This window comes from Sarcophilus harrisii, chromosome 3 (genome assembly GCF_902635505.1).
Source record: "Sarcophilus harrisii chromosome 3, mSarHar1.11, whole genome shotgun sequence".
In the NCBI taxonomy this organism is placed as follows: Eukaryota; Metazoa; Chordata; class Mammalia; order Dasyuromorphia; family Dasyuridae; genus Sarcophilus; species Sarcophilus harrisii.
The window spans coordinates 500,074,118-500,096,921 of NC_045428.1; the positions used below are offsets into that span (position 1 = coordinate 500,074,118).

General features: G+C 39.9%; 1 protein-coding gene across 3 annotated transcripts in view; it reads left to right on the plus strand.

Moving 5' to 3' along the window:
- XRRA1 (X-ray radiation resistance associated 1) overlaps positions 1-22,804 on the plus strand; it is a 122,644-nt gene that overhangs the window by 96,018 nt on the left and 3,822 nt on the right. For all 3 annotated transcript variants that reach the window (XR_004233244.1, XM_031961397.1, XM_031961398.1), the window contains 8 exons: positions 1,583-1,711; positions 3,992-4,227; positions 5,765-5,805; positions 9,313-9,438; positions 10,476-10,569; positions 16,843-16,961; positions 19,743-19,994; positions 21,203-21,392. Coding sequence is in view for 2 of the 3 variants with exons in the window: in XM_031961397.1 (XP_031817257.1) it covers positions 1,583-1,711; positions 3,992-4,227; positions 5,765-5,805; positions 9,313-9,438; positions 10,476-10,569; positions 16,843-16,961; positions 19,743-19,994; positions 21,203-21,392 (1,187 nt within the window). In the remaining variant the exon portion in view is untranslated. The remainder of the gene's footprint in view (positions 1-1,582; positions 1,712-3,991; positions 4,228-5,764; positions 5,806-9,312; positions 9,439-10,475; positions 10,570-16,842; positions 16,962-19,742; positions 19,995-21,202; positions 21,393-22,804) is intronic.

Consider the following 22,804-nt stretch of genomic DNA (forward strand, 5'->3'; position numbering starts at 1 on the left):
TTTTCAATGGATGGGCAGGAGGAAGAGAAATGCATGCTTATTAATTGAAAATTAAATTAAATTTTTTTTTTAATTATGAGAGTCTTCTTGCAAATATGGAAGCTGGAGGAATCTCTGGAGGAAGTGTATGTGCTCCAAGCAATGAAATGGAATTACAGGTACATCTAGATAATAAGATCCAATAATGGACAGAAAAAGAAGCGTGGCTGTTGAAGTGACCTGAGCCAGATATTTAAGAACCTGACATACTCAACAAAAAAAGATCTGCTGTTTTCTAGGGCATGTATCTAAGCTTCCTAAGACTTATCAAACCTGATAAACATCATCTGCTTCCATGATTTGAGTGAAAGGAAGTTAAGAATCATTTACAAGTATTATAAAATCTTCAGCAAGAAATGAAAGACCTTAGGGATGTGGGCAGCAGTGCTTTCTTCACTACTCCCACAAGAGAAAGCCATATTTGGGATGTGAACAGCTGGTTGGAAAGAGAATATTTGTGAATGGAGTATAGATTTATGGAAATTGATGAACTCATGGCCAGGTGTGGTGTTCACCTAACAAAAGGTAGCACAATTATATTTAATGGGAGCCTTGCAAATATAATGAGAAATTTATAATTAAAAAAGAAGAGGAAAAGGAAAAAAAACCTGCCCACAAAAGTTTAATCAGCTCTTCTACAGTAAAGAATAGCAAGTATCAAAAAGAAAAAGATGTCATGAATTCATAGAAAATATCTAAGAAGAAAAACAGCAATGAAACTTGTGACCTCCAATGTCTACATAAAAAGATACAAAGCACATATATATAGTAAGCTAGTGAACCTAACATAAGCAGATAAATTTGGCTTCATAGGGATTGAGTTTTGGTGGAATGGGATTCAAGATTGGATACTGACTTTGGGAGGGGTAGTTAAGATAATGATGGTGAAGATAATGACAGCAGAACAACTCAACACTTATTCTGTATCTCTGTTCCTTTCCAGTTAGAGTCACCTTTGAACAGGAATAGCTATAACAAAAATGACTAGTAGTATAGAGAAGCCCAGTATAAGTGAAGAGATGGTGACGTGATATCCACTTGCCTTCACCAGGCCTGAGAGTGCATTGAATTGTGTAGCATCACATGGGATCTCAGTGTATGGATACTATGTACCAGCACATCCATATCCCATCCACGATATAGTTCTCCTCTGTTATTCTTGTCTATGTTTTTGCATTATTCCTCCTTAGAAGAGTCATCTAATACATTTCCTTTGGTTCTTTTTTTAGTGTCTTATGGTTTATGATGTAATCAAATTATCACAGAACTGGTGTCAAATTTCTAAACTTATTCATAAAATTATAGGAATTAAAGCTGAGAGGCCCTTGCAGATTATTCAGTTCAATTCTATCATTTTATAGGGAAGGAAACTGAGGCCTAGAAAAGGGAACAGATTTATCCAAGGTCACAAAGTGTCAGGACAAAGATCCAAATCCAGATCCTCTGACATCTCGACAGGGCTGGTTCAAAGGTCCGTGAACATCACCCCCCTCATGCATTTCCTGCTTGAATCAGTGATCCTTCCTAATCTTTTCCTTCACAGGAACCTTTCTGTCATCCGCCTGACCACCAAGCGTTATATGTTAAGGTTCCAAGCTCTGGAGACACTAATCTTAGATGACAACAAACTTTCTCACCCCAGCTGCTTTGCCAGCCTGGCTGGACTCAGAAGGTAATGCTGACTGCTATAGGACAACTGCTGAAACAGCTTCCCCTCCTGCTGTCTTCCCTGGCTGTCACCAAGGGAAGGTCTCAGCCACAGTTTAAGGCTGAGATCACTCTGTTGGAATTCTATTCGAACTTAGAACTGGAAGAATTTTAGCATTCCAAATCCAGTCCCAAATGTTCATCATTTAAACACCTTGAAAAGGCAAAGTGTCTCGCTCAAGCTCACATGGCTAAGTTAGAGTTAGGATGTAACATAGAAAGATAGTCTTATCTAAACACCTCATCTTATAGATGGAGAAACTGAGACTCAGATAAACTGAACTGTCTTACGAAAATTACTAAAATTAAGTAGAATTGAGGAGCAGAGCCAAGATTTGAACCTCAGTCTTCTGACTCCAATTATGGCCTTTTCCTACTACGTAACACACTTATGAGCCAGCAGGGGATAATAACAGCCAAAAAAGTTAAATCTCAAGCATCAAGAATAAAATTTCAATTCCAGAAGAAGGCAAAAAATGGCCTTAATTTCATGACTAAAGAAACCGAGACCTACAGACATAAAATGTTTTGTTACAAAGTAACAGTAAGTAGCAGAACTGGGACTCAATATGGGTTCTCTAATCCCAAGTCCTGTGCTCCCTATGTATTCCTGAATAAAAGGGTTAATATTCCATAATAAAGATGCATATTTGTAGTGTTTTTAAGTTCCCTCCTCATGACAGCCCTGAATTCTGTGAAGCAGCTATTATAGTATTATCTCCTTTTTACAAATGAGGACACTGCAGATCAGAACCATTAAATCAGTTCTTGGGCAGATAAGTATCAGAGCCACATTTTGCACCCAGATATTCTGGGTGATTAATTTTTTCCAGTGTACCACACTATTTCTTTTTTTTAGAAGAGATTTTATTGATATCTTCAATTTTCTAGTCAGCTAAATTTCCCCTCTATACTTTACCTCATGCTTCCAGAAAGCCATCCCTTAGAATATTTTATTTATTTATTTATTATGGCTTTTTATTTACAAGATATATGCATGGGTAATTTTTTAGCATTGATCCTTGTAAAACCTTCTGTTGCAACTTTTCCTCTCCTTTCCCTCACCCCCTCCCCTAGATGTCAGGTAGACCAATACATGTTAAATATGTTAAAGTATATATTAAACACAATATATGTATACATATCCATACATTTATTTTGCTGCACAAGAAAAATCGGACAGAAATAAGATAAAAATAGCCTGAGAAGGAAAACAAAAATGCAAGCAGACAAAAACAGAGGGATTGGAAATGCTATGTTGTGATTCACACTCATTTCCCAGAGTTCTTTCTCTGGGTGTAGCTGGTTCTCTTCATTATTGAACAGTTGGAACTGATTTGGTTCATCTCATTGTTGAAGAGAGCCATGTTCATCAGAATTGATCATCATGTAGTATTATTGTTGAAGTGTATGATAATCTGGTTCTGCTCATTTCATTTCAGCATAGTTCCTGTAAGTCTCTCCAGGTCTTTCTGAAATCATCCTGCTGATCATTTCTTTTTTTTTTTTTTTTTTTTTTTTGGTAAAATATTGGTTTTATTTCTCTCTCTCTTTTTTTTTTTTATTTAATAGCCTTTTATTTACAGGATATATGCATGGGTAACTTTACAGCATTAACAATTGCCAAACCTCTTGTTCCAATTTTTCACCTCTTACCCCCCCCACCCCCTCCCCTAGATGGCAGGATGACCAGTAGATGTTAAATATATTAAAATATAAATTAGATACACGATAAGTATAAAGACCAAAACGTTATTTTGCTGTACAAAAAGAATCAGACTCTGAAATATTGTACAATTAGCTTGTGAAGGAAATCAAAAATGCAGGTGGGCATAAATATAGGGATTGGGAATTCAATGTAATGGTTTTTAGTCATCTCCCAGAGTTCTTTTTCTGGGCATAGCTGGTTCAGTTCATTACTGCTCCATTGGAAATGATTTGGTTGATCTCATTGCTGAGGATGGCCTGGTCCATCAGAACTGGTCATCATATAGTATTGTTGTTGAAGTATATAATGATCTCCTGGTCCTGCTCATTTCACTCCCTGCTGATCATTTCTTACAGAACAATAATATTCCATAACATTCATATACCACAATTTATTCAGCCATTCTCCAATTGATGTGGGCATCCATTCAATTTCCAGTTTCTAGCCACATAAAAAAGGGCTGCCACAAACATTTTTGCTCATGAACCACACTATTTCTATTATTATTATGTTTCCTTTTTTTCCCTCTCTTTCAAGACTAAAGAAATTAAGCATGGAACAAAACAAGATTTTCCGGATTCCATATCTGCAGCAAGTTCAGTTGCCCAAGTACTGTGATGAATCAACCAAAGGGAAGAATGGTTCCCAGAAAGAAACTAACCCCAAACAAAAACTATCACAAGGTATGAATGGGGCCTTCTTGGAAAGCAAGTCGGGAAAAGGACAACCAGATTATGCCATATTATCGATGAAAAGGGATGTAGACCGGACAGGTGGGTACATTGTATTCTCAGAGATTTTATTCCACCTCTAGTTTTATTCAAGCAGAGCTTTCAACAATGCTGAACTTAAACCCGAAACAAAAGTCCATCTTGCCATATCCAGATGGATTTCAACAAAGGGATTGCCGCAAATGGATTGCCAATCCAAATGGATTGTCACAGTGGAACAGCGCTATATCCAAATACTCAAGATGTGGGTCACCCAAAGGGCCTGGGAGAGATGCATGGTGGGTGTAAATTGGCTGCAGACATTTCTGACAATAAATCACACACAAAGCAACATAAGAGGTACCATCAAAGAGATGTATACTGGGAAAGGAGGTGAGCCACTCATTACATAAAAGGGAGAGGAAGCTAATGGATGGTCCGATCAGTCAATCAAACATTTATTAAGTGTGGACTTTGTGCCAGTTACTGAGTTAAGCACTAGGGAGCTTGCAATCTAATTGGGAAGACAACATGTAAACAAATAATATACAAAGCAACCATATATACAGGACAGAAAGGATTTAAGTAAAAGAGGGAATTCACTACAATTAAAAGGGGATTAGGGAAGGATTCCAAAAGGTGAGGTTGTTAGTTGGGACTTGAAGCCAAGGAGGTCAGTGGTCAGAGTGAAGGAGAGCATTCCAGGTATGGAAGGTAGAGCAAATACCTGGAGCTGAGAGATAAGTTTTTTGTTTGTGAAACAGCCAGGAAGCCAGTGTCATTGGATTGAAGAATATATGTTGGGGAATAACAAATAAGAAGACTGAAAGGTAGTAGGGAGCAAGGTTTTGAGGAGTTTTCAATGCCAAATAGAGCCCAGATACATTTGGCACCCATGTGATATCATGAGAGCCACAGAAAGATTCCCATCAGAGCTTTCCTGGGATGAAAAAGCTTGGAGAGGCTGTGATCTGTGTTATTAGAAGGGGTATCTATAGTGATGGAATCATGGATCTATCCAAGCATTCAGGTATCAGTGTAATGAAAAGAAAAACCTGGACTTTGGAATTATAAGATCTTGCTTTTAGTCTGGCCATCATTGTGTGACCTTGGACAAATCACTTTTCAAATGAGGATAATGACTCCTGCCCTGCCCTGCCTCCTTCTCAAAAGGAGGGAAAGCATAAGAGAACGACTTTGGAAAGTGTTTTGTCAACTTGAAGTTCAACATAGATAATACCAGTCCCCATTCCTGCAGCACTTTGCAGTTTACAGAGCATTCTAAAAATGTGTTTTCCATGTGGTAATCATTTAATTATTTTAAAATTTTAATTAAAAATATATTTGGTGAATTTCTCAAAAGAGTCTTATGAAATAATTATTATCTACATTGTACAGATGAAGCTCAGAGAAAGGAAGTAACTTGCCCATTATCATACAGCTAGTAAATATCAGAGATAAAACTCAAACTGAGGACTTCTGAATCCAAGTCCCAAGTATATGCCATTAAAAATACCATACTACTCTGCTTCTTCACATGAATGTCCCCTTCTTTCATTATCATTAATCAACTTAGATTTTGTTTCTTATCCGGTTACAGAAGTGATATTTCCATCTTTCCCTGGATATTCATCCAACCAGGTAAGACCACTTATTTAATCCTGAACCTTTTAACTTAGGTTGGTAAATAATAATAATAATAATAATAATAGAAGTGAAGTGGAATCACTAGAGAGCCAACTTTGGATTCAGAAGCACTTTGGTATAAACTCTGCCTCACACCCATATTGTCTATGTGACCCTAAGAAAGTCACTTAATTTTTCATGGTCCTAGACAATTCCTCAAGCCAGAACTATTGGGGATAATTAATATATTACATTCTTTAATGTTTGCAAAAAATTTATGAGTATATCTGTGTATAATATATGAATTCTATATATGTGTGTTTATACACACACACACACACACACACACACACACATATATATATATATATATACACATATACACATATAGAGAGAAGGGGGGGAGAGAGAGATTTGATTCTCACAGTAAGGGAAGTACTTTCATTATTTCCATTTTATAAATCAAGAAACTCAAAATGAGAGACTTGGAAGAAGTATCCTCACTGGAAGTTTCCTATATCAGTAAAATTAGACATGGAATAATGATAATAATAATAATTTCCTTGCAGGGATGAAGTGGAGGGTAGGTTCAGACCTGTGGATCATTTTGGTTAATATCCCTGCACCGATAGTTATACTGAGGGATGCCTAGGACATTGAAAGGCTAAATAACTTGTTTATGTTTATATTTATGGTCATATAGCTAGTACTTAAGGGCAGCTAGGTGGTGCCACAGTGGATAGGGTGCTGGGTCTGGAGTCAGGAAGACTCATCTCCCCGAGTTCAAATTTGACCTCAAACACTTACAAGCTCTGTGACTCTGGGCATGTCACTTCACCCTATTTGTCTCGCTTGCCTTCTCTGTGACAATTCATCCCAGTATCTTTGCCAAGAAAACACCAGATGGGGTCAGGAAGAGTCAGACACATCTGAACAACAAAGCTCATACTTAATAGAGGAGGGAATGAACCAAGCTGTTTTCCCCATTGCAGGGTGCTACCATTGCTCACTATGTCATACTGTCTCTCTAATGATAATGGCAATGACATAAATTAATGGAGCTGCGTAGGAATACTAAACAGTTACAGAGAAGTTTAGAAAACTCTGATTATTCATAATGAATGATATTCATTTTTGTTCTGTCCTGTTTTGTTTTCCCAATGGATATTCAGAAAACGATGTTGGTACCAGTTAAGCAGAAAGCCTTCTAGGAGCAGCATGGTGACACAGCGGATAAAGTGCTGGGCCTGAGACAGGAAGATCTGAGTTCAAATGGGGATGACTGTATTCAAAAAGACCTTTTAGCTAAAGCTATGTTTTAGCTGCATGGCCTAGGCAGGTCACTCAGTCTTGGTCTCCTCATTTGTAAAAGGGGGATAATGAGTGCCTACCTCCCAAGGTCATCTTGAGAGTAAAATGAGATAATGTTTACATTTTGCAAACTTTAAAGCACCATATAAATTCTCAGCAATATTTGTTGTGGGTGGTGATCAATCATTTTCAGTCATGTTCAACTCTTTGTGACCCTGTTTAGGGGTCCAACAAAGATACTGGGGGGGGTTCCATTTCCTTCTCCAGCTCATTGGACAGATAAGGAAACTGAGGCAAACAAGTTGAAATGGCTTGCCCAAGCTCAGCATAGCCAGTAAATATCTTGGACCAGATTTGAACTTGTGAAGAGGAGTCTTCCTGACTCTAAGCCCAGCGCTCTATGCACTGTGGCACCCCTGCCTGCTAGGTAATATAATATTGTTGTTGTAAGGCATTGTATTTAAAGAAGGGGAAACTGAGGCAGGACCATATTAAGAGGTAGTACAATGCAATGCAATGGACAGAGCCCTGGATTTAGAGTCTTGAAGGCCTAGGTTTCAGCTGTGGCTTTGCCCAATACCCTCTTATGACCGGAGGCAAAAATCATTTCTCCTCCCAGGATTTTTATATTGTATAAAATGGGGATAATAATTCCTGCTGTAACCATCTGATAGAACTATTTGGAAAGAATGTAGTACAGTGGATAAAGGAAGCTAGGTTCAAATTCTACCTTAGACACTTAGTTATGTGACCATGGGCAAATCTCTTAGCCCTTGTTTCTTCATTTAAAAAATAGGGATAGCAATAATACTTTCCAGGATTGTTGTAAGGACTGAATAAGATGAGCTGGGTACAAATTTTAAAGTGCTGTGTAATTAAATGCTAGCAATAGTAATAATAACTATGAAATACTACATAAGTGTAAATTGCTATTAGTCTTTGTATCTTACTCACATTGTACAGTGATTATCGTTAACAAAGTTCTTTCCTCAGAATCACCCTGTAAGGTAGGTGATGTAATAATAATTACTCTCATTTTTATAGATGATTATAGTAAAGTTCTGAGAAGTTAGGTGACTTTGCTCTCACTGTCTACAAATGTTGGAGACAGGACTCGAATGCAAGCCTTATAGCTCCTAAGTCCAGTGCTCTGCTCTTTATACTAGGTTGCCTATTTGAAAGGTACTTTGTTTAAAAGGGAGACTGATTATCATTTTCCTTGGTTGCAAATGAAATGAGCCTAAGTGAAAATGAGAGAGATCATGCTCTAATCTAGGAATAACTTGACCTTGAAGTTGACTAACAACTAAAACTATAGAACTAATATCTGAAGGAGGCTGTGAATGAAGGCTCTTCCTCTTCACAAGCTGACAGATTTCCCCACCTATACATAGGGAATGGAGAGATTTTCATTGGAGCCTAGCACATTTAATTCTGCCTATTTGGGATTTTCAATTATTTGGACCTTTCAGAACCAATCTAGAACTCGAGGTTGCTTAATTTTTCTCTTATGTACATAGGATCATAATACTCAGAGCTGGAAGTAACTTTAGAAATCATCTAATCTAAATCTTGCATTTACAGAGGATACATATCCTCAAAGAGCCAGAGTTTGTCAAGTTATATAGCCAATAAATATCAGAGCCAAGATTCAGTCTGAGTCCTTCCAAATCTAATACTCTTCCTACAGTGCCTAAGCAAGGCAGAGCTCATAGAAGGTGATTAATTTTCCTTTTGGTTTCTTCATCTCTATAATTATGCCAGTGTTGAATACTAGATTGGGTCCAATTTGACTCAGACTTTCCAAGTCTATGCATAAGTTTCACCATGACAGCTCCCATGTCACTGTTAGGGGCAGAACAAGATATCTTGGTTCAGTTTATTTAGATATAATTTAACAAATGTCTTTTGGGCAAAGATCTCTGTAATTATTAGTATTTCTTCATTCCTGAAATTATTTTATATTTACTTATCTGTGTATGTGTATGCATAGAAGAATGTCTCTTGAGAACAGGGCTAGTAAATTGCAGACATATATACAGAAGTCATTTAATAAATGCTGGTTGACTTGGGTTTAACATGTTCCTTGGTCTCATCGCTTAGGATTTGGCTATCCTGGGTCCCCGTTTCTTGGGAGGCATCTATCTGCCCTGTGCCCCTACAGATCCTTCTGCCATGAGATGCCACTTTTGACTTTTTTTTCCTTTTAAGGCAAACAAAGTCTATCCACTTCCTCCCATATTTGAAATTCTTCCTGTGAAGTCGTTGAAGGCCCTGAACCAGACATGGGCTCCACCTTTCCCAGAGCTGAGATATCTTAGCCTGGCCCATAACAAGGTGACTTTCTTTTGTCTAGAAATACAAACTAGGGCTCTCTCATTTAATTGTGCTTTCCCTCAGATGGTGGGCTTCTCAGATGGTGAGAGCTGAAGCCGTATCTTCCTCTTTAGATCAAGGGTTTCCTAAGGACAGGGGTTATGGCCCACCTCCTTAGTCCGGGGATATTTCAGAGGGCAAAGGCCAGATCTAACCCTCTGGCTAGGGGCTTCCTAAGGGAAGACAACATGTTCAGCCTCCCCTGCTCAGATAAAGGCTCTTTAAAAGCCTCAAACCAAATGCTCCTTGTGGTAGGGGCCTTTTCTCTTTTCTTAACCTATGGGGTTTCCCTATGGGTGGGAGTCTTGCCTTTCACTTCAGACTGTAAACTCCATAACACTCAGGAGCTATTTTGACGAGGCTTCCTGTGGGTAAGAACTATTATCCTCTGTCTTCTGGTATTGAACATTTCATAATATTAGTGACTAGGGAACATTGGGAGCGCAGGACATGATATTACCCAACAGTCCCACATTGGGACTTCTAGATCATGTGCAGAGCCATCTTTTAAAAGAATGTTCAGGACAAAACTCACACTTTTGGGGCTCCCCTGTGTTCCTGAGATGAATGCCAAAAAGAGCTTAGCCTCAAAGCTCAAAAGCCCAGGATTCAACCTCCCTGACATTCCTGGTACCCAATCCAAGTTTCTGTTACCTGATAATTTTCTAATAGCAGGCAGTGGTCATTGTTTGGTGGGGAATGACATTCAACTATTAAATCATAGATTCTTAGAATCATAAAATAATAGAATTTTAAAATAACAAAATCCAGAATCCTAGAATGATAAGATCTCAAAGTTGAGAGAGAGCCCATGATATCATGCAGTTCAACCCATAGCTGGAAGAATGCCCTTCAGAATACCCTAGATATTGATAGAAAGTGAATACTAGGGACTTCCCACCCTAAGCCCATCCCTTGGAATTCCCCAGATCCCTGGGGCCTGGCCTTTAATCAGGCTGAGGTCATATTGACTGACAGAGGTACTCTTGTCATTCCAGATCTCAAATGAGGATGCCCTTCTCCCTGTGGCTCTTTTCCCCTCTCTAAATGAACTTATCTTCCACAACAATCCACTGGTGCTCCATACAAAGGGTAAAGTATTTGTGATCTAGTTCAGCCCACCATACTGAATATCTGCTGGGTTATCTTCAGTCAGAGTCCATGTCATTGTGTCCAGTTCTACGAACCTCCTTTTAGGAGGGATAATGGCAAGAAGCCAATTTTCATCCAGAGTGGAATTACCAGGATGGAGAATGGGCATGCAGCCATATCATATGAAGAGTACCTGAAGAAACTGGGGGATATTTAGCCTCGAGAAGAAATTTTGGAATTGGGGACAGGTGGGAAATGATAGTTGACCACTATCTTCTAATCTCCAGTGGGCAGTTTTATATGTACTCTTTTTTAAAAAAAAATTATACAATGTTATGGAAATACTTGCTTTATTCCATAAATAAATAAAATTTTTGAATCTCTAAAGGGTTGCTCTAGGGCATAGACAACACCTTTGTTCTGCAAGGAAAGAAGGGAGAGAGGAAGGAAAGCAAGAAGAATTATTGTGAAAAAGATATGGAAGGTTTCAGACTTGTGAAGACCAGTGCCTGGTACTTTTAGAAGATCTTAAGGAGAAAGAGGGCTTGAGATGAAGGGAAATGCATTAAGGAAAAGAACAAGAATTGAAAAAAAGGATTCATATTACAAATAAAAAGAAATGAGTTATAAGTGAAAAGAAAAATAAGGAGGACTCTGAAAGGAGGAAAAAGAGAAGAGAAATTAATAGGCAAAGGAAAAGAAAAATGCTAACTGAAATGAGAAGGAACTAACAAGCAAAGAATTTTCACCAAGGGAACTGACCACAAGAGCTATTAATAAGAAGAAAGAGGACTAAGAATCTTGCATCCTGAAAGTACACAAACCAGATATTTTTTCCCCACTGATACACAAAGAATATTGAGTGTTTGTCTTTCTGCCTTGGAAAATTATTAATCATCTAGTCTTAAACATTTCTGCTGCTCAGTCATTTTTGATTGAGAAAGAAAAACCATGTTTTCATGGAAACATTCAGAAAGAAGACCCCCTGCCCACCTAGAGACCCATAGCAACTCTGACTTCACTCTCCTTTCCAGGAAGAGAGACTGTTTGACTACGTGAGTCTTTTGCATAGGTTCACTCAATTCTAGAACAGCTAAGTTTTGTCACCATATAATAAACCAGCCAGAAATAGAGAATATTTGTGATTGCTCTGAAGCAAGATCCTTCCTCAATCATTTATAGAATCAAGCTTACTGATGAATTAGTTAATTCAAAACACTTTTATTAAGCACTACTATAAAAGAAACACTAAGCTAAGTGTTGGGAATATAGATAGAAAAATAAGAACTTATATTCTAATGGAAAAGACAACATTCATCAGAGATTTCAAAGATAACAAGTCTGATAGAAAAGATCCAGGATCCTTAAGACATATAGGCAAAGCAGAAAGTAATACCTCTTCTTTAATGTGATTTCCATTGAGAAAATCACACCTATTTTAAAAGCTGAACCATTTGGACAATAGCAAGGATTTTGGTGGCAAGAATTGTCCTTTCTGCATCTGTTCTTCTAACTGTATCCCCCTGCTGGCTGCATCTCCATGTGCGTTGCTTCCCAAGATTATAGCAAAGGGCACCTGGTTCTATCTCTATTAGAGTCCTAGGGGAGTTATGATGATTGTAGTTTTGTCTTGATTGGCATATGCTGCCTCCTCAGGCTGCCCCATTGCCTCAGCCAGATTGACTTGCCTGTTTTATGTGTGGCAGACGGTAGGGATGTCTGGCCCCTTCTGCACGGGAGCCTCCATGTAAGTTGATAACAGGTAAAATATATTGCACATACTCTAAGAACTACTCTTATTGCACAAAGACATATATTTGAATGCATGAAACGAAACAACAGCTCTGAAGTTCATCCTGAAGATGGAGTTGGGCTCAGAGGAGGAAATAAATGTTTGTGTTCTCCAAGAAATGCAAGTATGGATCTAGTGAGAAATCCTTCAGGAGTCAGACCACCACAGCTGCAGTTGGTGACTGCGTACTAAAGGATACTGAAGCAGCTGTGGTTGGTGGTTGGTTTCCTGAGGCACAATTCCAGGACATGACAGAGAATCGCCCAAAACTCTTGAACTATATGAGTAAGACAAATTTTATGGCAATTCACATGGATTGAACGATGACATCAGAAAGAATCTAGAAAATATTACTAAGGATTATGCAGAAGAACCTTTTTGTGTCATGATCTCTTTTGAAGTCAGTCTTATAAAGCTTGTAGACCCTTCTCTGGGTAATGTCTTTAATGCATAAAATAAAATTGCAAAGGGCAAAAAAATTAAAAGATCTTAAGACTCACAGAGCATATTTTTATCTCTGCTGTAGACTGACTACAAAGGCATCAGAAGAGAAAAGGCAGATTTAGCAAGTGAGCATATTTCTTAAAAATGTGTGACAAAAGGACTTAGATTTCTAATCCACAGCTTTATTAAAATATGAACTCCTGGCCAAGAATGAAATTTCCAGCAAACATATAGTTACCTAGAGCAAATCAAATCAGAAATACTTTAGGCTAAAAAGGAAGGAGAGCAAGAAAACTATCTACATATTGCCACCAAGCTAGATATTAAGGGCAGTAGCTACAAGGTATGAAGAAGAATAGTATTGGAGTACCCAGAAACTCATGGGAAACAAAATCCAAGAAAAGAATCAGCAATAAAATCTTTTAGCCTCAGCTATTAATGTTGTGTGTCACAAGCAGGGCAGAACTAGAAATCCAATATGAGAAAGTTAATCTGACCTAATAGATATCACTTAAACTTGGTAAGCTAGGATTCATGCCTGGACTATTGGCTTCAAAGGTCACATTTTATTCAAAAAGAACAGAACTGGGGCAAAGAGGATAGTGTAAGGGTGGGAAAAGAAGCATGTCCAAGATTAACAAATTACTCTCATATGAGGAAATAAAGAAATCAGAGGTAAGAGCAAAGTTGAAATAATTTGAAGATCAGTGGATACAAATGAAAGTGATACTGCCTCAACACTAACCCATTATCATTATCCCTTGGAAGATAAGCAGCTCCTCCCCTCAATGATAATTTAATCCTTCAAAAGTTAGAGAAATAGCCAATATTATTAATTTAAATTATTTAATTTTAGTCGATTGTTTCAATAAAATCCTCACAAAAAGATTATTGCAATTGATTTTTTAAACTATTCACTATAAACAAGTTGAATCGGGATATAAGAGGATTCTTCAATAAGAGGAAACTTAACAATTTCCCCTCATCCATCTTCTTGTCTTTGGCCCTATTTCCTGAACTTGCTGGAGAAGACTATAACCTGGGAGACTTAATCCCTTCTTACCCAAGCCACATTAGCTTTATTGATGAGTACCCCACTCACAACATCCATTATATGAAGATAATTATATTTTTGCTTCACTTTATAGCTGGTTATCATTATCACTACACATAATCACCCCCCTTCTCTTTCCACTCTGAAATCAGAATCAGAATCAATACTCCATGGCTATGGGAAACCATGACATTTTGACTGTTGTCCTCTAAGCCTAGAATGCTCCCCTGGCATCTCTGCCTCCTGGCTTCCCTCAAGGCTCAGCTAAAATCCTCACTACCTCTAAGAACCCTTTTCTCATCCTACCTAGAACTAGTATCTTTCCTCTGTTGATTATTTCCTTTTTACCTGTATGTGGCGCAGCTTATCCATAATTGTTTGCATCCTGTCTCCCCATTAGATGGTGAGCTCCTTGAGGCAATTGTATCTCCAACATTTAGTACAGTACCTAGAAAATAGCAGACACTTAGTAAAGTGCTTTTTGACTGACATCACAAAGAGCAGAGAAGCACTTTTATATAATTAGGTTCAACATCTTATTTATACTTCAAGATTACATTCTGGGCCTCCTGTGGCTGTCAACTAAGTAGGAAGGAGGCAAGTGGAGTTATTCCCTTATAATAGCTTTTAAAAAATAAAAAATCAAACCCTTTTTGTTACCCTTCCTAACAGTCTATTTTGAGCGTTAGCATACTTTACTTTTTTCTAAGACCACACCACACTTTTATACTCATCCTCTGGAGACAGGTGACTCAGGGAACAGAACACTGAGTTTGAAATCAAAAGAGCCAAGTTCAAATCCGCCACAGACACTTCTTAGTTGGGTGATCTTGGGCTAGTTATTTGCATCAGTTTTCTCAGCTTTAAAATGGGGATAATAACATCTACTTCCCAGAGTGTTTTTGAGGATCAAGTGAAATAATAACTGCATGGTACTGAATGCAGTACCTGGCACATAGTGAAAGCTTAATAAATGCTTGTTTCCTTCCTTGCCCTATTACCTAATCTTTATTTGCCTTGATTCTCTATACATTTATTATTAATATCTAAGTTGATTAATGCATTCCCTCTATGTCTACATAGTCTCTTTGTTCAAATCCCATGTGTTCTTCCTCACTGGAATTATTTATCTTTTTGTTTTCAGAATTTCAATCATAACATCTCCCATACCTCCTTTCCTTTGAAATACTTTAATATATGAATTCCTTGGAACTCTTTTAAATCTGTTTTTTCCAAAACCTAGGATGCATGCCAGCCTATAACCTGGATTTCTTCTTTCTATTACAAAGACTAGGAAGATATGGTTACTCTTCACCTTTCCTTCCCACCACCCCAACCACGAAGGCTCTCCTGATTTTCACCACAGTACTTGGAAAGATCTGGCCCCTCTTAATGAGAATCAGATAGGGAATAGATTTTCCCTTTGTTGTTTTTCTACCTATTGAAGGATGAAATTATCATTAAGGCAAGTCAAACCTATCTTAGGTTATTATCCTAAGGTTCCCATATGGAAGATTGAATGATGAGCAGGTTTAAAGGGGATGATAATCTTGTTTTTGTGCATGTAGAATTTATGAAGCCACTGAGAACACAATAAAAATGTCCTATCATTAAGACAGGGGGATGCCTGGAGCAAAGAAAGGGAGATCAGGATTGTATCTATATATTTGGGAATTTATCCATATTAAAAGAGGTAGCTGAAACTATGGAAATGAATGAGTCTGTCAAATGAGAGAATATGGATATAGAAGATATCTGGAGAGAATACACAGGGTTCAGAAAATGATTGAGAAGCCAGTGAAAGAAACAAAGGAGGATCTATGGCAGAAGTCAATTTGGGAAGTAAAGGAGTAGAGAAGAATGACAAGAAAGCTGGGCTTCAAATCGGAAAGATCAGTTCCTGCCTCTGATCCTTACTGGCTGTGTAATTCTGGGTATGTCAGTAAACCTCTCTGAAACTCTGTTTCCTCCTCTATAAAATGGGTAATGGCATCTAATTCACAAGGTGATTGTGATGCTCAAATGGGAGTAACGTGTATAAAGTCAAGTTCAGAGTTAAGACAATAAGCATTTATTAAGCACTTAATATGTGCCAGGTACTATGTTAAGCACTGAGCATAAAAAGAAAGGCGTAGTTCCTGCCCTCAAAAAGCTTGTAATCTAACGGAAGAGGCAGCATATAAATTACTAGGTACAGACATAAAGTAATTGGAAGGAAAATACATATAAGTCATGTTATTTTACAAAATTGGCTTGAGTAAAATGTGAGCATATTCTAAAACAAGTCCTTTTTTTCAGGGATTTTTTTCCAGAAATTGGAATATGATACTTTTTTTTTTCTTTTCAAGGCATTTAATTTTAGAAGCATGACCCATTTTGGACACAGCCTATACTTGAACCAATATGATGCCAGCTAACTGATAAAAACCAGCAGGAGAGGCAATTCTTCACTGATGGTCTATTTATCATTTAAAGCTTGTGCCCAAAACATCCAAGACAGTTATTTTTAATATGGTTACTGTGTGTTTGGCAGGTGTGAGAATAGTGTTGAGCCATGGCTAATAATTCAACAAGGAGAGAAACAAGAAAAAGGAAAGAAAGAAGAGAGACGGAGACAGAGACAGAGAGAGGAGAGAGATGAGGAAGAGGAAGAGGAGGAAAGGAGGAAGAGAAGAAGAAAAGGGGAAAGGAAGAGGAGGAGAGGGAAAGGAAGGGTTTAGAGTATCCCTTCTGCCTATTTGTGGAAACTGTGCATGTCCTTGGAGAGATAAGGGCCTCTGCCATAAGGCGCAATCTCATATCAGACTGACATAAGTTTGTGTGTTGGTAGGGGGGAGTGGGGGTCAGATTCTCCTGGTCAAAGTCCTATGTCTGACATTTATGCTTGACCAGCCCAGGGCAGTGACTTGAGTCACAAAAAGGTGGTATGGATGGATAACATCCTCCATTGAGTGTGGAGTGACTAAATGCTTCTCTTCAACAGGTGATCCACCTTTGCTGTACAGCTTCCTCCAGAAAAGACTGGGGATCTCCTTAATTCGAAAGCCTACTGAGAAGCTCAAACGTCCACATATTTTAATTCCTCAGAAGTCCAATCGGAAGGTATAGATGGGTCCAAAGGGTTCCTGTTGGTTTATCGGAGGAAGGCCCAGGATGGGGAGGCCACAGTACATTGCTCTTTGTAAAGGCTAGCCCAGGAATGGGCCCACCACTAGTATAATCTGCATGAACAGGAGGGCCTTAACACTTTCATCATGGTACCTGAAGGGTTCCACCTTAAGAGTACCTGAGGAAATTCTTAGTCCTTCCACTAGACAATTCCTTTCTTTGGATTAAACATTAGCCATCCCCTTGACCCATAAAAATGTAGATATCTCTGAGAAGAGTATCCTGTGTAAGGAACTGGAAGGAATCTTATTAGAATTGTACAGAACCATATGACTGCTCATTTTACTGATAAGTACCAAAAACAAGGTTACACAACTAATTAGGGGCAGAGCTGATGTTACTAAATCCAGGTTCTTGATTCCTAATCTGAGATCATGTCTCCTGCAGGATATACTATCTCTCTTAGCTAGCTATCCTAATGATACATATAGGCTGGAAGGAAGAGAGATTTCCAACATTGAAAAGATCAGAAACCTAGTGAAATTAAAGATTAAATTCCTATTTATTTAACATCTTGATTTAACAAAGTATTTTCAAAGCTGATCTTAAAGTAAAACAAAGATGTAGACTCAGTCCTATGGCAGATACAGAGTATGTGATTCAAGTCTTCTAGCTTGTCCTTTCATTCTTGAAGAAGATCCATTGGGCAATTCTCTAAGTCTCTGGATGCAGACTAGTTGTGAATTTGTATCAATAGAAAAGCTTCCTTTTTCTTATTTTCATGAAATTATGAAAAACAAATGCTCCAATCAGATGGGAAAACAAAGTATTATTTTTCCTATTTTAAAATCAAATGGATTCTGTAGGTCAATGTAGCTAATAAGTATCAGCACCAAGATCTGACCCTACATCTTCAAAATCTTACACTCAGTATTCTTCCCATTATATTGTGCCCAAAAGCACATCACATGTGAGGAACACAGGATTCCCGTGGTGTTGGATTATTAAATCTCTTCATTTTCCTCTGTTGGTTGCTTTCTGAAGCCAAACTAATCAGAATTATTGATCCCTATTGCAAACCCATTTGCACTTTAGAGAAGCACTCCCCTACTTTGATCGTAATTTCCCCTCTCACCCCCTGACTTACAGAGCTCTCTCTTCTCCTGTCCTGGTCTCTGAAAAGTTAAAAACAAATTTGAACCTAGCTCTTTCCCCCTGAGCCAACATGGCAGACACGATAGGGAATGGCTGATTTGCCCTGTCCTTGTGAGCGTTTGCAGAGTTCAGCTGGTTTTCTAACATACGTAGTCATTCTGAAATTGGCTCTGGTCTGTTAAACCCATGGTAAAGAGAAGAGCTGCTTGGATTATCTGTGGGTGCATGGCTGGAATGGGGAGGAACATTAGTTGCCCAGAGTCTGGGTCCTATTTCTGCTGATTGTGTCCCTGCTTAGCAGCCTTCCGGACAGAGGATACCATTTGGTGCAGGGAGAGGCCTGGGTCCAAGTACAGCCTAGGGGGGTGAGCCTTGGCCCTTTGTCCTTCATTTAGGGCAAAGTAGAAGTGGTGAGTTTGAAAAGGCTAGGAGAGAAAGCCACCGAGAGGCAGGAGTGGAGTTCATGCTAGGGCTCTTGGCCAGTCAGTCCAGCTTATAAGTCCTGAAGAAGTATGAGGCTCTAGAAAACTAGTTACCTCATGAATGAACCCCTGGTTTTGGCCAAACAACCAATGAAAGAGGCTTCTCTTCACCATGTGGTGAGCAGACTGGAATCAGGGATACAGTGTCTTATCAGGGCCACATGGAGATTGCATCAGCTGAGGCCTCTGTATTTGTTCTTTAGGGCTGCCCTGGCTAGCCTCCCATTATACTGTTTTAAAACAAGAAAATTAAACATGTGGTGAAAGGAGTAAACAGAAGGTTATGACCACAAAGAAAACTTCTCCCTACTTGGAGACTCTAACCATGTTTTTATAACATGCTTAAAACACAGACCAGTAAGCAAGGAAACTCCTGGGTGGAGAAGGGGTTTGAGGGACATGGTTCTTACCTGAAGAAGGACCCAAAACGCTAGAGATCATCAAACAGCTAGACACCAGCTAATGGAGCAGGTGAAACAATATGAGATTTCAAACGCCAGAGACTCTGCTAGAGATTAGGCAGTCAGAGAGTCCCTACTGTCCTGCCCACACTGTTTCCCAGAAGCCCACACTGTTTCCTAGGTACCTTTTGTTACAGAAACTTGCATGTCCCGTGTCCGGCTTGTACTGCTATGTTGTGTTGGCCTGGAGAGGGCTCGCCCCCTCTCTCCGACTGAGCATCTGCCAGATCACTGTCTCTCACACACACATGCTTAGGGACAACTCGGGAGCCCATGTTCCAAACTCTCAAACAGGATCCAGTCAGTTCTTTTGCCATTTTTCTTTTATAATTTAATAAGTAAGTCTCTTACCTTGTAGTAAAAGTAGGGGCTTTTGAAAACTCTTTAGGGGGTTGATTTACTTCAATTCAGGGAATGCTTAGAGGGGCAATAAAGAGTCCTAGAATTGGTGCTGGGAGGTTTAGTTTCAAGTCCAGCTTGGCCACCTTCATCCTATGGGACTTTTCTCTGGATCTTTCTCTGGATCTCAGTTTGTTAATCATTAAAATGGGGACAATAGTTCTGGTATCACATTCATCCCAGAGTGGATCAAATGAGATCATAGAAGTGTTTTGTAACCATAAAGTGACTGTGTTGTTATGGGGATGGGGGCTCTTGTGGGGTTCTTTTTGTGACAGGTGAGAAGTCAAATTCCGAAGGTCCTGAAGGCCCCCATCATCCTAGAGCTGCCAACTCAGGAAGTGCCAGACACACCAGCCCCAACTATGTCCAGGCGGGCCTTCACGCCTCTTCCACCTATCCATTCCTCTACCTCCACCGTCTTCACCAAAGAGGACTCTCTGAAGACAGCGACATCCAGTGAGATGACTGGTTCTGACATATGCTCGGATGATGATGTGAAGAGTGTGGAATCCTTCTTCATGACTCAGGTGCTTCCGGCTCAAGTCCTGACGGCCTCTGTGGCGACAGACCCTATACCCAACCAGAATCCCCCTCTGAGAGAGCTAGTGTGCAGCGTGGTAGGAGAAAGATCATCACATTTGGAGTCAAATGCCCTGGCCTTGTTCCTGTGCCCTGGGCCTCAGTTTCCCCTTCCGTGTAATGAATGTATTGGACTGTCAGGATCAGCAGATTCTGGCCAGAGGGCATTTTTATACAAGCCAAGAATTTTAAAAAGCATCAAAAAAAACTCTATTTTTAAATGTAAAAGCAAATTCTTACCCAGAGACAAAAAAAAGCAGGCAGTGCATTTTGACCAGCTGTGATTTTTCAAATTCTGGGCTAAATGACCTTTAGATCCCTTCAACTCAAAATCCTATTAACCTAATACAATTTTTCTCAACCTTCCTAGGGCAGACACAGAAAACTTCTATTATACCAGTCTTTACTTCTTAAGCCCATGTGCAATATAAGCCAATTCCACTTGCCTCCTTCCTGTGTCTTACAACTGCCACCCCTGCGCTGTTCCCCACTTCTGGGCAGCCTCCTCCCAAGCCTCTTGAGAACAACTGTGCTGAGGCTGCAGAGAATTCAGAGGCCACAGCCAGTGCACTGTGGAGGATTTAGGGGTTTTATTGACCAGGGGGATAGTCTAGATTTCAGGATGCTGCTTCAGGAGGCTGGAGAATCAGGGAATGTTGAGGACAAGGTCACTGAGGCTTAAAAGGACAGGCCACATCTGGGGACATCAGTTCTTCCAGTTTGCCTGAAACTAGAATGTGAGGGGCCCAGGAAGACAGAAGGCATGAGAGAAATGGATTAGGGAGGGCCTTAAGGCCAAATTGAAGAGTAAGAAGTGAAGATCCTTGTCCAGTAGACCTACGAAAAGGTTTAGAATATTTTTTAAAATACTCATTCCTTCTTTCCTCATCTTCACCTCCTACCTCTCTAGAATACCTAGAATGAGAAGCAAAAAAAGCTGGAAAATCCTTTAGAGGTGATTTAGTCCAAGTCTTTCATTTCACAAATGGGGAAGCAGTGGCCAAGAGGGAGGGGAGGTCAAACAGCAAAGACCAAGACCTGAACCCCGGTCCTCTTGACTCCAAATGCAGAGCTCTTTCCTTCCAGTGCCCCTACTGTGGATACTGCAGGGGCCCAAGGGCCTCTGGAGCTAACGGATGCTCCATCACCCCCACAGGTGACCAAGGTGCAGAAAACTCCCAGGAGACACAAGGAAGCCAAGCCCTCTGAGGAGGACAAAAGGGTGAAGATCGAGGAGAGAGAGGCAAAGAAGCCACGGAAAGTGAGTGCCACCCTCTCAGAGCGGTACAGAGGCTACGAGGAACTGCTCCAGACAAGTCCTGACCCCAGCTTCGTGGAGCCCATGGGTGAGTGGGACCACCAGAGCCCGCCCACCGGGCCATTTCCCACAGATATGCAAAGCCAAACCAGCCCTCACTCGTAGCCCCTAATGGAGGTAGGGGGAGAGATGGAAGTGGAAAAGCCCAGCTCCTCTGCACTATCTTGTATCAGTCATAGCTTTCTGTGACCCCATTTGGAGTTTTCTTGGCAAAGATCCTGGAGGGGTTGCCATTTCCTTCTCCAGCCCGTTTTACAGATGAGGAAACTGAGGCATGGTTAAATGAGTCGCCAGAGTCACAGCGCTAGGAAGTGCCTGAGGCTGGATTTGAACTCATGAAGAGGAATCTTTCTAACCTAGAACTTTCTCCACTGTGCCCCCAGCTGACCTTCCTCTCCCACAATAGACTCACATTTGGTGAGAGCCCTAACCCATCCCCATTCCCTAGATGAGAAACATGTAGGTTCAGAAGTGGGAAATGACTTAAGAGAATCCTAAGATCCTCCATCCTAGAAAAACCCTCTCCTTGTTGAAAATAAAGAAATGGAGATCAAGAAGGCGAGGGACCTGCCAAGACCACTGCAGGAGGTCAGCAGCTAGATGCTCCTGAGCCTCTGGGAAGCCACCTGGTGTTTGTCAGACCAAAGGGAGGAGTCATTATTTAGCAAGCACCTACTATGTGCAGGGATGGTATGGGGAGGTGGGAACATTCCCTCAGCCCCCCACATCCCTACTGATTAGTACAGGGGAAGGTGAAGGCTCTTAGCTCTGATATTAACTTGATGGGTACCTGTGGATAAATCACTTGGCTTTAAATCAGCCCAAGGTCCTTTATCCATAAAAGTGGGCACTGATACCAGCATTACCCACTTCATGGGGTGTGGTGAGAAGAAGTTCTTTGTTAACCTTACAAGGTTTTAGATATGTGCGTTCACAAGAAGGACAAATAGGCTGGCATTTATGTAACACTAAGATTTGCCAAGTGCTTTACAAATATCATCTCATTTGGTCCTTCCAAATCAGGAGATAGAAGCTCGTGTCAACTCCATTTTATCATTGAGGAAACTGAGGTAGGTCACACAGCTAATTAAGTGTCAGAGGCCAGGTGAGGGGGATTTCTGCCCCCAGGTCCTACTAGCTGTGTAATTACTATTGGGACTCTTAGTAGTGAGCCTGGAATGAGGGGTGTTATATTGCTATGCTCTTCAATTAAATGACTGTTTTGAATGAGTGTATTCTCTGGTCTGGCCAAAGAAAAATTGGCAGGAGCTTCTGAGATGTGGTCACCCACTGGTCGGACAATAAACTATCCTTCCCTCCATTCTCCTACTCTGACCTTTATACTTGTACTCTTTAATGTTAGAGTTTATCTTTTCTTTTTTCCTTTCAAAGAGATGTAGGTTTTTAGGGAAGTAGAAGGTAGTGACATGTCTTTGCAGA